At 46.2% G+C, this 17,142-nt stretch overlaps 1 protein-coding gene across 11 annotated transcripts in view; it reads left to right on the top strand.

The window, feature by feature from the left end:
* Positions 1-15,784, top strand: part of pdgfbb (platelet-derived growth factor beta polypeptide b) — a 41,559-nt gene extending 25,775 nt beyond the window's left edge. For 6 of the 11 annotated variants that reach the window (XM_064314978.1, XM_064314975.1, XM_064314977.1 and 3 more), the window contains 6 exons: positions 382-811; positions 5,962-6,058; positions 7,315-7,389; positions 8,357-8,550; positions 10,672-11,590; positions 11,991-15,784. In XM_064314978.1, the coding sequence (XP_064171048.1) occupies positions 749-811; positions 5,962-6,058; positions 7,315-7,389; positions 8,357-8,550; positions 10,672-11,590; positions 11,991-12,154 (1,512 nt within the window). In that variant the 5' untranslated portion in view covers positions 382-748 and the 3' untranslated portion in view covers positions 12,155-15,784. The remainder of the gene's footprint in view (positions 1-381; positions 812-5,961; positions 6,059-7,314; positions 7,390-8,356; positions 8,551-10,671; positions 11,591-11,990) is intronic. The other 5 variants (XM_064314979.1, XM_064314972.1, XM_064314969.1 and 2 more) reach the window with 2 other exon arrangements.
* The last annotated feature ends 1,358 nt before the right edge of the window (positions 15,785-17,142 follow it).

Here is a 17,142-nt window from a genome sequence, read left to right as displayed (position 1 = left end):
TTAGTTAGCAACAAATGGCTTGTGACTTGCACATGAGATTTTGTTTCTAAATGTCCTATAGAAATATGTCACCCATCGACTGAGATACTGATGCAAAATACAGTTGTTTTATAACTTATTTTTTAAATAAAGCACCCGTCTTCCAAACCATCTGTGTGAAGTAACATAGCGCAAGAACTTTTACTGCCTCGTAAAGTGGTAGCTGCTTTGGAATCTCTTCATTTTCATTGAACGACCTTATTTTATTATCAGCTGGTTTTCACCCGGGATTGTCTGATGTGGGAAGTAAAGCAGGCATTTCAGTTGATATAAGGCTAAGGGAAACATATGTAGCACACACAAACTTTTGAATTAATTGCCCGTATTCAATTTTGATTTCAGCACATTTGGTTTCTGTGATCTTCTCCGTTCCATTTACGACGGAATCCTTTTTTCAATTTTGTAATATATGGACTTGTTTTTCAATGGACTTCAAATACTTTCTTAAGACCGTAGCTCTTTGGAATTCACACGAGCAAGCATACGCTTTTGCGGTGGAATTCAGAGCCCAGCCTGCTCAGAACGGGTAGTTGCTAAGTAGCACAGTTCCATTGGATGCATTGGATTTTGGAGACCGACGAGTGTGCTGATCTACGCGTGAGGGATCCACGGAGCGAGCTGCTGTCCCCGCGCCAAGTGCTGAGGAGCGACTGCCTCGCGCTTCCATAAATGCACAGTCAATCGCGGAGTCTCGACTCCGGGTAGCAAGATGAGCTCGTGGGTTCTGCAGCTTGTATTGCTTGCGGCGTGTCTGCGGTTTGGTTGTTTCGAGGTAAGATAAGGTCAAATGAACTTTCTAATACATTATTACTTTGACACTCAAAATCAACGTACGTAGTACAAACCCTCACATTCTCAAATTCAACATGTTTAGTTTAGACCCTTATATAGTAAACTGCGGCTTTCCCTTTAATAGCTTTTTAAAAAAAAAATTGCAACCCTATAGTAACTAGTGATTACAGCCTAATTGTTAAATTATCAGCATGCATTGGTATAAATATTGTACACTGGACCAATACTGTCATCTTCACACAGTGTAGGTTTTCTGACCACTTGGTAACTGATTCGGAATTTCCGCTTCTGTTTTGTAAATTTTACACAAACACACGCACACCCTATTGTATATTCTGTGCTGTCATTGTTTAAACCACACATATTCAGTGGGAACTGTCATTGTAGCCTGAGGGCTTTGGGAATCACTGATACCAGCAGTTCTGTTTGAAGACTGCTGAGCCTCTTCTGTGATGTGTGTCCTCACTCAAGAACAGCAGGCATATGCACTGATAGGGCTTGTTGCTCTTGTCTATCTGCTATCATTTAAATGTGTTTAATCAGTACATTTTGGGCCTCTTAATGGTTATTGGCTTGGATAAAGCTAGTTCACCTACTACAGTAATGGCAGACTTGTGATCTCTTTCCAGTAAAAATGCCTTAAAACTTAAAAAAATAAATTCAAAAAGCAGATTTTGTCAAAGGCCACCTGTGACGGGGGCTAGTGAAATATAGTCATTGTTTTGAAAACGATGGTGCTATATGTGGCCCCTGTAATTCCCACCGGTGTGTTTGTGCAAAAAGCAGTGGCTTACAAATTGACTCCTAAGTGTATTGTACTGAAAGGGTGAGTACCGAGTGGTTGTGGCAGTTGTAGTCATTGTCCTGTTTAAAAACGAGCCTTCTGTAAGGCAAGTACTGCTCACAGATATTCAGTAGACAATGAGGGGGCTCAAACAAGCCTTTTTAGCACACAGTGTACTAATAGCCTTCACATTAAGTAAACATTTATTTAGCAGACACTTTTATCCAGAGCGACCCTCAGTGAACGAGGACGTAAGTGCATCGGCCAGTTTTGTGAGCAGCAGTGCCAGACCTGACTAGCAACATTCCCAGAACAGTGAGCGTAAATGCAGCATCGGTACGCCACTAAATGTGAGCAGGCTTGTGCTGACCGAGAGCAGTAATACAGGGTGTTACATTGCATTACATTGCTTTTATTTGGCAGACGCTTCTATCCAAAGCGACGTACCATAAGTGCATACCGAAGGTCATTGGAACAACTAATGCGTGTGTGTAATGAGCTATAATAACATAATATTACACACAATGCACCATCTATCTGGTGGTACTGGGATCATCCCTTGGTGGAGCCCCATAGATGGACTCTATTTCAGCTCTTTGCTTCCTGATGATGTGATGCCATTGTAATGTTTCATCACAAGTTTTGGGATTTGATAGCGACATTGACCCCGTAATGAATGCTTGGATCTCCAGAGAGGAACACACTAGTATTAAGTGAGCTCGAGAGGATCTTGCAATTCAAGGATCGCACTTTCTGAGTTCACCCAAAGTGGTCGGACACTGATTGATCGCTTTATTTAACGCGCTGGCTTGCGGGGTTCCAGAACAGTGCAGTAAAAGTGGGATAATGTTCAGTTCTCCTTGTGCAGTTTTCTCCTCATTCACCCTGTCTGTGGGTGTCACGAAAATATATGGGGGGAAGTCAGAACAGGCTATGGGAGATAGCTGTGAGCAAGGCTTTAAATCAGAATCTATATTTTAGCCGCCTCTCATCTCTGGCAATCCATCATGTGCCTCTATGTGGCAAGTGAAGGCTGCACACGGACTTCAAAGTTTTTACTGTACTTTTAGTACTTTAGTACTTCTGGGTAAAAACAGGTTCTCACAAAAGCCTCCATCACTCAGCCCCCCCCCCCCCCCCCATACAAATTACAGTAGGTCCCTCTTCGTCAAATTGTTTGAGTGTGTGTGCATGTATATATGATTGCATCTGTGTATATTTGATTGTGTGCATATATGGTTTTTTCTGTGTATCTGTGTATATATGATTGTGTGCGTGTGTGTGTGTGTGTACCTCTTTGTTTGCAGGTCACACATCTCTGTGAATCTGATTTAGAAATTGCATGTATCTGTGGGCTGGTGGCCATGTAATTTTCTCATGTTTATACATGAATTACTGCTCACATATTCACACTGAGTCTGTGTGTGTGAGGCTATTAGTTGATTCTCAGCGTGTCTGCCTGTATGCAGTTTTGAGACTTAATTTGAGTGTGTGAGTGTGAGAGAGAGGCTGTGTGTTTAATGTGTGTGTGTGTGCACGTGTGTGTGTGTGTGTTCACACGTGTACACGTGTCAGCTGCGTGGCAGGCCTATAATTAAATGTCATTACACCTCCCCTCTCTCTCTCTCTCTTCTGACTGACATTACCTGCATTCCTCTGTTTCTGCATCCTCATATACACCAATGAACCCCTGCACTGCATAACCTCTCAGGGAGGGTCAACAATGGCACTAAATCTCTCCACACACACACACACACACAGAGGGTCAGTGATGGCACTAAATCTCTCCACACACACACACACACACACACACACACAGACAGAGGGTCAGTGATGGCACTAAATCTGTCCACACACACACACACACACACACACACACAGGTTCAGTGATGGCACTAAATCTCTCTACACACGCACACACGCGCACACACGCACACACACACGCGCACACACACGCACACACGCACACATACACACTCACATGAGCATACATCTCTTGTACTGTACTGCCTGTCTGAAAAGCCATTAACCTTCCTCTTGACCTACAAATTAACTGTGCTCACTTTTATTTTTTTTAAATTGTATTTTGGTAGGAAGTTATCACTTTTAAGGAGGGATTTAAGTCATTCTCACACAGCCCAGTGAGAATTGTCCTTGAAGGCAGACATATATAGAGTTCTATGGGACTGTAGTTAGATGGGAGCAGGTGCGTAGCTGCCGAGGTACTGCCCAGCGGGCCAGAGCTTTCTGCTGGAGGCTGACTGTGTCCCTCACTGCATCTGGGGAGAGGAGCAGAGGGGAAACACAAGAACGCAGGCACGCACACACTCACTCTCACGTGCACACGCAGACATGAAAACACACATGCACACTGGTGTGCACATGAACACTTGCACACTCATGCTCACCTGAATGGACATACAGACAAGCACACACAAAGATTTTCACACATATGTTCACTTGTAAACACACAATCACGCTTACTCACGCTAAGACATTCTTGCATGCCTGCATGCTAGCATACACTTGACAGTCTGGCTCAACTGCTGTTGTGCACAGACAGAGGGATCCATAAATCTACTGACTGGCTGAAAGACCAACAAAAATTCTCTGGCACCATCCCAGGCTGACAAACACATTTGCAATCTGCAAACACTGGCCAGATAGGTCTTCCTCATGACTGCGACACCAGGTTGTTTAGGGAACTTGGTTTCAGTTCCGTGTGTTTGCGTGTGTGTGTTGGCGTGTGTTTATGTAGTGTGTGTGTACTTTTTCCAAAGAAGCTACTCGGGGTGATGTGTTTGTTTTGTGTTTTCCTGCTCATACACACAGACTCACGACAACAACCAAATCCGGGACCAAATGTCTCAACTGATCGTAAACACAACCGCTCTGTATTCTACAGGGGGATGACAAACTAACAATGGAGCAAAAAAGTATTAATTGTTTTACCTGCCATTCTCTTATGTTCCATAGCTCTGAAAGATCAGGGAAAGATGAAAGCGCTGCATTTTTATAGAACGTGTAAATGTAATAATCTAGTGTGCTAAACACCACCAATCTGCAATGAGACTTGAAATTCAGCACACACAAATGGAGTTGTAATGTTGCAGTGTTCAACCGATCCAGATGGATCTGCTTTGCCTTTTTAGCTGGATCATGATATGATTTCTGTTGCCTATTTGTTATTTGTGTGTGCCACTGTGTGTTATAATACTCTGTACTGTAATATCTTATTTAGGAATGTGGGATAATATCAGGGTCATATTGGTATTGGGCTATAGTAGCTTACAGTTGGCTCATCAGTACCGACCTGATGCTAAGGTTATGGCCAATATGCTGATGTAACAGATCACGAATAATCTATCCATAGTAATCTGAACCTCTTTTATTTATTGTTTATTTTTAATTGATAGTTTTTACCAGGCAAACTCAAAAGCAACGCTGTACAGAGATCGTAGTGCTCTATAACCATGCTCACTGCTTAATAATAATAAGTAAGCATGTTTAAATATCTTGTTATACTGTTAAAATGTAACATTTTTTCTTAAGTCGGTGTGTCTGTGTTCCTCTTCATTTTCTATGAATCTGGAAATTTGGTTGCAGTTTGCATTTGTGCTGTAATGCAAAACAGGGCAGTTTTGCCTTCGTCTTCAACCAGACAAGCATCGCCTATTTATATCAGCCCCGTAAATTCTATTTTGTGCCTCCATAACTTTATTTTAACCTGCTGGTAATAAAAACAAAAATAAGAAAATTTATCAAGTGCAGCATCAGTTCCTGCATTTGACTGGTCCTCAATCACTTTGCAAAGACAGTAGATACTTACAAAGGAATGCAACACCAAAATACACAAACCTAAACCAATACAGCTTAACCAGTACAGGACTCATTAATGCATATACATTACCTCTGTCTGCTACAAACACAATCTTCCTATGTGGCACTGTATGAACTGTATTACATTCAGGGCAGAAACTAGAAAATATATCTGACTGTCCACGCACCCTGTCAGTGTGTCAGTCTCCAGCATTAAGGGCCTTGCAGAACTAAAACTCTCAAGTCACTGTGAGTCGTGAGAGAGTGGGACAGAGATGCCCTTCCTGTTATCCAACTCAAAATATAAAACAATACATGACAAATATTTCCCACGTTTTGAAAAAGGAAAAAAAACTAAATCTGCCAGCTAAATATGTATCATCCTGCCATGGCCTGAGGGACTATGGGTAAAACAGTTTTATTTGAGTTGAATTGAGTTGCTCTGGCCTCAGTGGATGATTAAAAGCTGTGTCTTAATTTCTCCTTCCTCCCTTTTTTAAATCCTTTTTGATCTCTCTCTCTTCCAGGGGGACCCTTTGCCTGCAGCTCTGGTAGAGATGGTGAGAAACAGCCCCATCACCTCCATCCAAGACCTACAGCTGCTACTGCTCAGTGACTCCGTAGGTAAATCTGCATTCTTATTCTGCAGAGAGAAGCACTGCAGTGATGTCACACACTGATACAGAGAGAAGCACTGCAGTGATGTCACACACTGATACAGAGAGAACCACTGCAGTGATGTCACACACTGATACAGAGAGAACTGCAGTGATGTCACACACTGATACAGAGAGAAGCACTGCAGTGATGTCACACACTGATACAGAGAGAAGCACTAATTATGTTACACTCTGTCATGTGTGCTGTTACATATTTGGTGGCAATTTAATAGAAGGCGTTTAAGGTATCTATTTTTAAAGAGTGCCGCCCATCTTATTGTTACAGCTTGAGGTATGGCATTCTTAACCCTCCTTAACCTTAAGTCTCATTCATACCTGGAAATGCATTTTGATTGGCCCCGTTAGGCAAGCTGCTGGAGGTGTAGGAAGGGGAAAGGTGGGTCTGATGGAAAGACTGGTGCTCCAGCATGGGAAAAAGCTGGTGTGGAGGAAGAGAATGGACTATTAGAGTCATTAGTGTCCTTGAGCATTGCTACTGTACGACTCAGGGGGTTTCCACACAGAGACATGCATTAGCCTGCGCCATTGTTCTCCTCCACTGACCACACCCACCGTGTGTACAATGGGCACTGCAGCCATACTGATCAGACCAGGCGACCGCATACCCCAACACGGTCACACGCTGGCCCATCGACTGAAATACGCGTTACCGTGCACAGACACACTGACTGACAGAGACACAGAGCACTTACGCACAGACACACTGACTGACAGAGACACAGAGCGCTTACGCACAGACACACTTACTGACAGAGACACGGAGCGCTTACGCACAGACACACTGACTGACGGAGACACAGAGCGCTTACGCACAGACACACTGACTGACAGAGACACAGAGCACTTACACACAGACACACTGACTGACAGAGACACAGCGATTATGCAGCCTATAGAGTATGGCCCACGCATTCCTGACAGTTCACAACCAGAATGCTATAAAAATAGGGGTGATTGTTTCACAGACAATTTCCTTTGTGCTCAGAACTATGTTTCATTTTTGCAATTAAACTCAACATACAGACGCACATGAAATCTGCATTCTCGTGAAGGCGACTTTAACACAGCACTGTGATACAAGAAGATATACCGTTTGTAGGAAAAATATCTCATTCAAGCATCTCTATCATTCTCTACCTCTCCCTCTACTCTCTCTGCTCCCTCTCTCTCTCTCTCTCTTCTTTCTGTTTTTCATTGCAGAGGAGGATCCAGACAGTCAGCCAGCCGTGGGGCTTCATTCCAACAACACCTTCAGTCGCTCGCCCAGGAGCCTTGGTGAGTCTACACCTCTCCATCCCTCTCTCTCCTTTCTCTCCCTCTCTCTACCCCCCTCCTCCTCCCCCTCTCGCTCTGTCCCCCCCACTGTCTCTCTTGCTCTCTTTCTCACACAAATGCTGTTTACCTTTTGATAATCGGGAACAGCATTCAAACCTAAGGAAGAGAAATGACTAGCGGGCGAGCGTGTTTTTAACGGCCTGGTGTGCATAGCAAGCTAAGCACCTTTCCCTGAGGCCAGCCTTATTCAGGGCTGCCAGTCAGCTGCTTGGCTGATATCTTTCCCCTAACATTGCATCTTAATGTTCAGTCCTACCCTAACAATGCATCTCAATGCTCAGTCCTCCCCTAACAATGCATCTCAATGCTCAGTCCTACCTTTACGTTGCACCTCACTGCTCAGTTCTGATTGATGACAGAATGCATGCAGTGGTTGTTTTAGCATTCCAAACTCTATCGTTTACAAGACGTGACATTTTCCCTAAACTCCCTGAATGGCATCTGAAAGCATAGCTGTAGTGTGATTGATGAGCTGGCAGTGGCACTGTATACTGTGTACAGGTAACGGAGTCCGAGCCTGTGTTCACACCAGCTCTCCAGGACTTACCCACCCCTGGTCTAGACTGCAGGTTTAGTTTTATTCAGCAAATGCTCCCGCATAAATACATCAATTTACACACCCTGTAATCCGCTTATACGTCCAAAGCAAAGTATAGCACCCTGCTGTTGGGTCATCCGTCTTCCACAGTTCTGTACACACATTCGTCTTCCACAGTTCCACACAGAGACACAGAAACACACACACACACACGCACACACACACACACACACACACATTCACCACACACACACACACACATACACACACACACTGACCACACACACACACGCACACTCACACACTCACACACTGTGGTGGGATGCAGTTGGTAAATTAGCGCGGCGTGTGTGTGTGTGTGTGTCTCAGAAGCAGAGCCGGCGCAGCAGGCCCTGTGCAAGGTGCGGACGGAGGTTCTGGAGGTGACCCGCACCATGCTGGACCGCCGCAACGCCAACTTCATGCTGTGGCCCCCCTGCGTGGAGGTGCAGCGCTGCTCCGGCTGCTGCAACGCCAGGACCCTGCAGTGCGTCCCCGTCATCACGCAGACCCGCTACCTGCAGGTACACACATGCTGTATGATCAGAAATATCTGGACACCCCTTGGTCTGGGGCTGTTTTTCGTTGTTTGGGCTAGGCCATTTAGTTCCAGTGAAGGCAAATCCCAATGCTACAGCATACAATCACATTCTAGACGATTCTGTGGATCTCCAACAGTCTGGGGAAGGCCCTTTCCTGTTTCAGCATGACAGTGCCCCCGGACACACTGTGAGGTTCATATAGAAATGGTCTTGTCCAGAACGATGGACTGCCTGCATAGAGTCCTGACCTCAACCCCATCCAACACCTTTGGGTTCGTTGGAAAAATTACGCCAAGTTACGGTACTACAAACAATATAGGCTATCTTGCCTCACCGAAATTACATAAGATGTATTCCAAAGCAATGCTACCCAATATTTCCTCAATTCTTTCAAGTCACTTGGCCCTGTGTTTTGTAATCTTACCATTTTGCAATGTCATGCAAATGTTGTGTCAGATCAAAGTGTCAAATATTTCGAATTGCCTTATGGAACACATTGGAATTCATGTAGAAATGTCCCAGCAGGCTTTGCATATGAGAAAATAACAACAGTGTGAGATAAATTAGGAGAAATGATGAAATTGCGTAGTTGAAACAATATGTTTTTACCAGAATGGGCATGTAGGGGAAGGTTGACATGATCACGGACTATAGTGCGAAGTAAATGAAGTGACCATGAGCGAGCTTACTTTCCTTATCGAACGGTATATATAACAGTCTGTATAAAACATTAGTAATTAAAGTTGTGTGTGAAATCTAGTGCACTGATGTGCTCTTCTCATATTCAGTAGTAGTTATAATGTTGTATAATGTTTTAATGGAGAGTTGCAGAATGTACATACGTAGTAATTGTTTGTATGTGGCTAGATAGAGAACAGGGCGAGGTAAGATGAATGTAGAAACGTGGCGTTTGCTGATAAGTAGGTTTTGTACGGTAGCCAAGTCAAGAAATATAGTTAGTAGAAATGGCACAGTGGTGAACTGGTGTAACTTTTTAATAAAAGGAATACATTTGCCGTCATGAAATGCATATGGGTGGCCGTGAGTGAGTTTTGGTAAAGCAAATATAAGCGTAAGAAAACGTTAGTGTAAAAGAGGAAATTATCTGCCTGAGGGCGAGGCGGGATTGAATCCTTCAACCGGAGGTTTACCAGTCTGTGACTTTGTTAGTGCAGCACCATGACATAGCTATACAATGCGTGAAATATCATTAGCAAACCTGTCCATGGTTTTAAAGACGAACACAGGCCAGTAAGCACAGAAGAGCTCCCGTTGAATCCATATGGCCTTGCAATATTGTAGTCGGTTAATAACTGAACGTGCAGACGGTACGTCATAATGCAGTGTATACGTTCGGTGATCGGCGGGTAGATATGGTGCAAAAGCAATAATTGAGAAGTAGTAGACAATTATTAGTGAGGGTAAAAGCAGGTTAAAGAAACGTGATCCTAGCTGGGCTTGAACCTAGGTCCCCATGATCCCAAGACTGTAACCTTACCCACTAGGCCACAGGCAGACTAGCTGTTTAAACTGGAAATGTTTCAGAGTAAAAAGGTATGGGTATTTTGCGTGTGTATGCGAGTTTTTGATTGGGTCGTGTAGGTGAAGATTTGGCTGGTGTCGGTCAATTGTCCAATGGGTAGACATGTTGTTAGTGGGATAGGCGGCAGGAAAAATAAGAATGAGAAGAAGAAGAAGAAAACGCAAAATCTCCTTAGTTTGGGGCTTTATTGTGTGGACATGTGAAGTTGTTTATGAATTCTGTCTGTTGAAATGGGGTGAGAATGTACAGAATTTCATGTTTTTAAGGGCTGAGTGTCTGTGGCTGTTGTGGTTATTTCTGTGGGGAACCCTGAAAAGTGCCAAACTCTCGGTGCTGTATAGGTATGGGGCATGCCCCCGCCAAGGCGTAACTTGGCTGGATGGCATACCTGCCATCCCAGTTGCTCCTTGACACCCACAGCATTCTCAGGGATGTACAGGTGTGCACACCATCACACACAGAGCAGCCATGGGCAGGTGCTCCATACACCCCTGAGGTGGACAGGGTTCTGTCAGGGCAGCCATTAAAGAAGCGTCTGCTCCCCTGCCTCTCTCCCCAAGGTGATGAAGATTCAGTACGTCAGCAGGCGGCCGCACTACGACAAGGCCGTCATATCCGTGCAGGACCACGTGGAGTGCCGCTGCCAGAGCGCCCCCGTTCCCAAGGGCGCCAGGACCGCCCCGAAGAAGCTGCACCCCCGCAGACAGGGCCCCAAGGAGCCTCCGAGCAGGACCCGGTCCAAGGAGGAGCTGCACCGACGGGACGAGCTCAAGTGGAACCAGAACTTCCACCTGGACGAGCGGCAGCCCAGGTACCCCCCCGAGCACGCGCTCGCCCCGCGGGGGGACAACGCGCTCCCCGGCCGCGCCCGCGCGCTGGAGGCGCAGACCGGGCGCCCCCCCCTGCAGGTCCCCCTGGGCGCGCTCAACCTGACGGGGCAGTGGGAGGAGGAGGAGGAGGAGCGGGCCCTGCTGACGGGTTTGGGCCTGAGGAGGCCCCCCCAGGGCGCGGGGCAGTCGGGCCTGCGGGAGAACGGGCGCAACGCCACCGAGGAGTCGTGGGCGGACGGGAGGCGCCCGGCCTGGCTCAACGTGACGGAGAACGCCACGCAGGGGGGGCGGCGCGGGCCGGCGAGGGACCGCGCCGTCGCCGTGGATACCTGGGACCCGGAGGCGCAGACACCGAGCGCTGCGTTGCAGTCGCTAACGGAGACGCGACCGCCCACAGGGGGCGCTGATGAGACTGCCCAAGTCCGGCACGGGGGTCGCCCCGCGGAGAGAGGCGAGGAGAGGGGACTCTTACGACAGGAGCAGCTGACCCTGGAGGAGGAGAAAGGAGCGCTTCTCTTACTGCAGCAGAAACTCGACCAGGAGAATCGCCAAATACAAATACTGCAGCGGCAGCAGCATCATCACCACGACCACCGGCAGCAGCGCCTGCATCATCAGACACAGACGCACACCACCACACAAACGGCAGGTAGGCACAGTATCACGCGTGTTACCGCGTCCGTTTGCCTGTCTGGAAGTAGAGCGGTTATCGCGTGTGTTATCCGAAGCTGATGCAGTGGCTTCCAGTGCCCGTTTCCCCATTTTTAAAATGTATGATGTTTTGTCATTTATTTGTTGTTCAGATTGAGGGAAGAGTCTGTATGGCATCACAGTCATCGCATGTGAAATGTGTGTATGTATGTTCTGACTGCTAGAGATTGCAGACCACCTCTTGCAAGTTATTAATGATCTTGGGTAATAGAAGTTAGTAGTCTTCCTTGATATTAGAAACAGTATCGTTAAAAACTGAAAAAAAAATCAGGAGATCAAAGACAAAGTCAGTATTTGATTTTTCCAACGTTTTTATGTGTTTCAAAACTTTCTCCCAGTAACAGCGCCACTCCCCACCACCACGAGGCCGCCGCCCCCCACAAGACCGCCGCCCATCCCTGTGACGGCCCGTACCCCGGCCCGCAAGGCCCCACCCAAGAGGAGAATGCGCAAGAACCGAAACAGGATAAGCAAGGCTGCGATGCGAGCTATGCTGATGTAGAGCCAACACACAGATGCGCGCACACACACACACACACACGCACTCCGTATACACACACACACACACAGGTGAGAGGCCTGGACGCTTCCTTAGCCTGGTGTAATCACTCATAATGGCAGTCATGAATTACCCTCGGGTGTGACTGCGCAAGCTTTTAGGCTGAACACAGCCGGCAGATTGCTTAGCCTCTGATAGATCCGATGCCTCTCTCCCTCATTTCCCCTCTGTCGTCCACATTACAGCCTGGCCTCATTTTTCCTCTCTGCCATCCCGAGGGGTGGCGGGGGGGCGGACATTAGGGCGGTGCGTATCCCACGGGGAGGGGAGAGGGGGGCATTAGGCCAGTATCAAAGTTCGTCCTCATGGGTAATCATTTCATTTTTTTCCTTGTGGGTTTGTTCTGTCATATGCAGCATGCGGCTGACAGCGCCAGTAATAATATTAATATGAAGGCGTGAGCTCCACCAAAAAAGGATAAGCCAGACTTTTTAGCATTCCTCTGAAAATGCAGGGCGGCAGCACCCTGATTCCATGCAACCGAGTTGCACAGGAACTACAACTCCCATCAGCCTCTTGGGAGGCAGAGTGCAAAGTGCATCCCTGTGAACTCTGGGAGCTGGGCCATGAGAATGGCACATTGGCACTGGGGAAAGAACCCATGAGAGAGCAAAGCGCCTCCTTCCTTCAAAGGATTTCATCAGAGGAATGAAAGTCAACTCTCAGCGGAGAGAGCAAAGAAGCTTTGATTCGAAGCCCTTTGAAGTCCAGCACAAGCAGCCATTTCCCTGTTTCCTTCCCTCTACTCGCTAATGGCCGATTGATCCTGTTAAAAATAATGGCAGTTAGTGGAGGCCTGCTCTGCCAGACTTGGAGTGTGGTGTTCCAGTTAGCCTGAAGCGCACATTCCTTGCATTGTACATCCATTCTAAAAAGGGAAATGGAGAAAAAAACTTTGGAAATTTGGAGACATTTTGGAAAGATACCAGCCAGCACCAAGGGGTCATGTCATGATCTTTGGGATCATAAAATAAAACTTTCCAATCCATGCTACAGTCCCCAGGGATCCCTTCTCACTGAAACAGTCTGTGAGACTGAGGCAGATTGCTCCCAGCTGATGAGTAACTGCCACGGATCTGCTGAAGGTATTGGAACTCTATTTCCCAGAGTTCCTGGAAGTTGCTTGGACAAAAGCACTGGAACTCAGAAGAGGGAGGACAAAATCCGTATAAAACACTAGCACATTAATGTAAAACCATATTCTATCTTTGAATATATTTAATTTAATTTAATCTAAACACTGGAATTGCTTCACAATGTATAAAGGTTGTGTTCAGGTTGCATTCTCATTGAAAACATCTTATGAAAAAATATGAATACAAATATGAAAAAACTGAAATATTAAAAATATGAAAATGCAAGGTGCTATAGTGGAGTGGGTAAAGAAAAGGGAAGACATTGTAAATTACAAATATATCTGTTATTAACATTATTTATTCAGTACAGCTAGAATGTGTCCTGTACTATGCGTTGTGAAATCTAGACAATCCTTTCAAATGTCCTTTTAGAGAAGAGTTGTTGTTCTTGTCTATTTCTCTGATTAAAAGGCCATTGTGCTTGTAGCTGTCCTCAGAATTGAAACCGCATAAACCTCTCCCGTCTCTGTCTGTCTGCAGGTAACCTTCGTTATTTATTTTCTCCTATAGCATTGTTTCGTAGCGTTGTCAGTCATCTTGGGCATGAACTGGAGATCTGGTGGATCTGTGGTGATTGGAACCAGTCCTGGAGCCGAGAGCTCAGTGCATTGCTAGGTTTTAAAATGTGCTGCTGCTTTGCCAAGCCTGCAGTCCATGGAGCACACTAAATAAAAGAATAATAACAACAATAATAACGGTTATGATAATGAAAATGTTTTGCTTTTCTATAGCATCGTTCATTCTTTTCCGAACAGCTCTAAATGCCTTAAAGAGCGCGACTCCTGGGCAATGCGCTGCAGCCATTTTCCAGAACATGTACCACGTGGAGGAGGAGGCGGGGCTTATTAAGCCAAACAAAGAGTGGGGGGTGGGGGGATGGGGGTGGGATTACTAGTGGGACGGATGAAGAGTTTATCCAACACATCCGGAGACTATTCTGATATTAATGCCTGTGTTTAAGACAGCATCCAAAAGAAGGTGACTCCTACAGTACAGTGTCCCTATCGTTGGACAGGGGAAGGGCTTTTGACAAAGGTCTGGTAGGAAGATTTTACTGAAGCGACCGGCCAGCCAACACTCCTTCTAGCAGCACTGTGTTTTTCTTGGGGGCTGCTCCCATCCGAATACTGATCAAAATCCCGCTCGACTTCACCTGTCAGGCAGGTGTACTGCCACAGGGAAAAGCCTCTTAGCAGTACTGTCAGGTGTCAGATGCTGTTACTTATCTGTTACTTATCTGGGGCAACATAGCAGTGTGTAAAAATCATAGCCGCTGGTGTGTAAGAAGCCTCCAGAGGTGTAAGTTACGGTGCATGTATTTGTCCTGAGCACTTTGGTATAATTACGAACCATACCATTACAGTCTTGCTTTAACACACGTGCGGAACTTTTTTTGTGCTGGACTTAAATTTGAAACTCTGAGTTCCCAACAATGACATTAGATTAGCAAAGGGCTGGTTGTGGTTAGTTTGGCCCAGGTTGATCGGCATGGCACATTCAAATGAGAAGCCAAGAGACAGCATCACCCGAATGTGCCTCTTACTAGAGCTAGGAAGAAACACGGACTGTGAAGTGTGTGGCTCTTTCTCCCCATGGCATTCAAGCAGCCTCCTTAATTGAAAAGCAGTTTTATATTTTGCATTCAATATTTTTCTGCTGTTTTGAAAATGCACCAAACCACGGGGTCAAAACCACGGGACACACCGAACCGAGATTTCTGTGTACCATGACACCCCTAGAAGGCTTAGGTGCCTTAATGTTCTGGTCTCCCTGGATACAGACATTTAAGAGGCCTAGTTACAAAAGCAGGTGGTCGGGTTCAGTCCAGTGTGCATTCAACACAAGTATATGGTTTGTCTCTCAGGACAAAGCTGAGTGTCATTTGAGTGACAGATGGACGTAGACACAGAGGTCAGGATGCTGTACCGTTGTGTACCTGTGTGTGAGTGCGTGCGTGCGTGTGTGTGCGCACGCATGTGTGTGTGTGTCCTCTCCACTGTGAAAGGTCACGTTCTGCTGATGCTGCTGTTGCTTCTTTGTTTTGTTTTTTGTTGCCTGAAACGAATGCAGATGCCAGACAGCAGGATGGGATGGCTCTTTGGATGTAACATTAGCTGAAGTTGCCCTTAAAATTGAGCTGATGTGTCCATTTTAAGCCTGTTATACCCAAGGACGGGAAAGCTCTGGTTCAGTGCCAGAGCTGGTTAGGAGTTTGTTGGGTGACACTGGGACACCCTTCAGAATACAGACCGCCCAGAACCCAAAGTAAAAGTGTCTCTCAGCCCGTACTTCCATGTTTAAAGTGTGCCTGTTGTTCCCTCTCTGACCTGCAATTAGCTGTTAACATTTCCATTGCAATCTAATGCATTGTTCTCATAAAGGTTGCTTATAGTGCTGTTTTCATATAGGAATAAATACAGAATAATGTTGATGATAAGCTGCATTGCGTGAGCTGTGCTTGTGTTCATTTGCTTTTTAAAATGTGTTCATTCATTTTTTCAGTTTAGTTGGAAACAACACACACACATTGCAACTCTCACAATCCCATCCACACTCACACACACACACTCACACACATGCACACCCACACGCGCACATACGCACACTCACACGCACACGCACACCCACACTCACGCACACACACGCACACACCCACACTCACGCACACACGCACACCCACACTCACACACACACACACTCACACAAACGCACACACCCACACTCACACACACACACACACTCACACACACGCACATGCACACACGCACACACACACACGCACATAAATTGAGAGCTTCTGCTGACGTGGCATAACACAGGGTTACTAGCACTTGTTCACGTTTGTTTAAAATGTTTTGAGGAGTCTTCACATTAACGTATGAACTTCTTCCATTTTCTTCCTTATTCTAGCCTGCTGAAGTTATAGATGTAATTACAGACCAGTAAAACGTTTGTAGTTCAAAAATGAACTATTAAATGAACGAGTCAAGTCTTTATGTACTTAAAAGCGAGTTCAAAACAGGCGAAAACGAATTCAGGAGGTACAGTCCTAGGTTTTATCAGCGCTGTTTAATTGAATTAGCATGGATTTTTATTAGGATTCATTAAATGAAAGAGAATGAGCTGGAGTGGCTGCAAATGTTTGATGTCGTCTCCGGGGGGAATTCTGGGTGCAGACTAGCTTGCTATTTATGTGGTCATGTGACGGTTTCAGTGCACGCATCTCTGAGTACACAAATGCTCCATGTTCACAAACACAGGGTCATGGGCTTGGCTGTTAGCCTAGCACAGACGTACTCTCGCTTGCTGTGCTGATCCTAACCTCACAGGATGGACAGACAGACAGACAGGCACATGTCAAGGAAAGGAGAGAGAAGGAGAAAGAGACCTCGTAACATGAAGAAAGATGGAGAGAAGGAGAAATGTTCTGAAGTGCAGGAGGAGAGAGAGAGGGGGGGCTGATGTGGTGGGCAGCGGAGATCTCACAGAGGGGTGAGAGAAAAACAGAATCACGGAGGCGAGGGACCCTGTTTTTCGGGGGCAGACGCGGTGGGCAGGAGTTAGGGTGAGATCCATCCACAGATAAACAGAGAGGGTGAGATTTACACGGGGCGGATAATGTGCTGTCTAAACTGCAGCGACTCTCTCCCTGACAGGGCCTTGGCACGAGAGAGAGGGAGCGAGAGTGAGAGAGAGAGGAAGGGAGAGAGAGAGAGAGAGGAAGGGAGAGAGCGAGAGAGAGAGGGAGCGAGTGGTGCGTTGAGGACACGCGCCCGGTGAACTTTGGCCCACCCC

Source organism: Anguilla rostrata, chromosome 17, assembly GCF_018555375.3.
Source record: "Anguilla rostrata isolate EN2019 chromosome 17, ASM1855537v3, whole genome shotgun sequence".
Classification (NCBI taxonomy): Eukaryota; Metazoa; Chordata; class Actinopteri; order Anguilliformes; family Anguillidae; genus Anguilla; species Anguilla rostrata.
The sequence above is the reverse complement of the archived record's forward strand: the minus strand, read 5'-3'. Positions and strand labels throughout refer to the sequence as shown.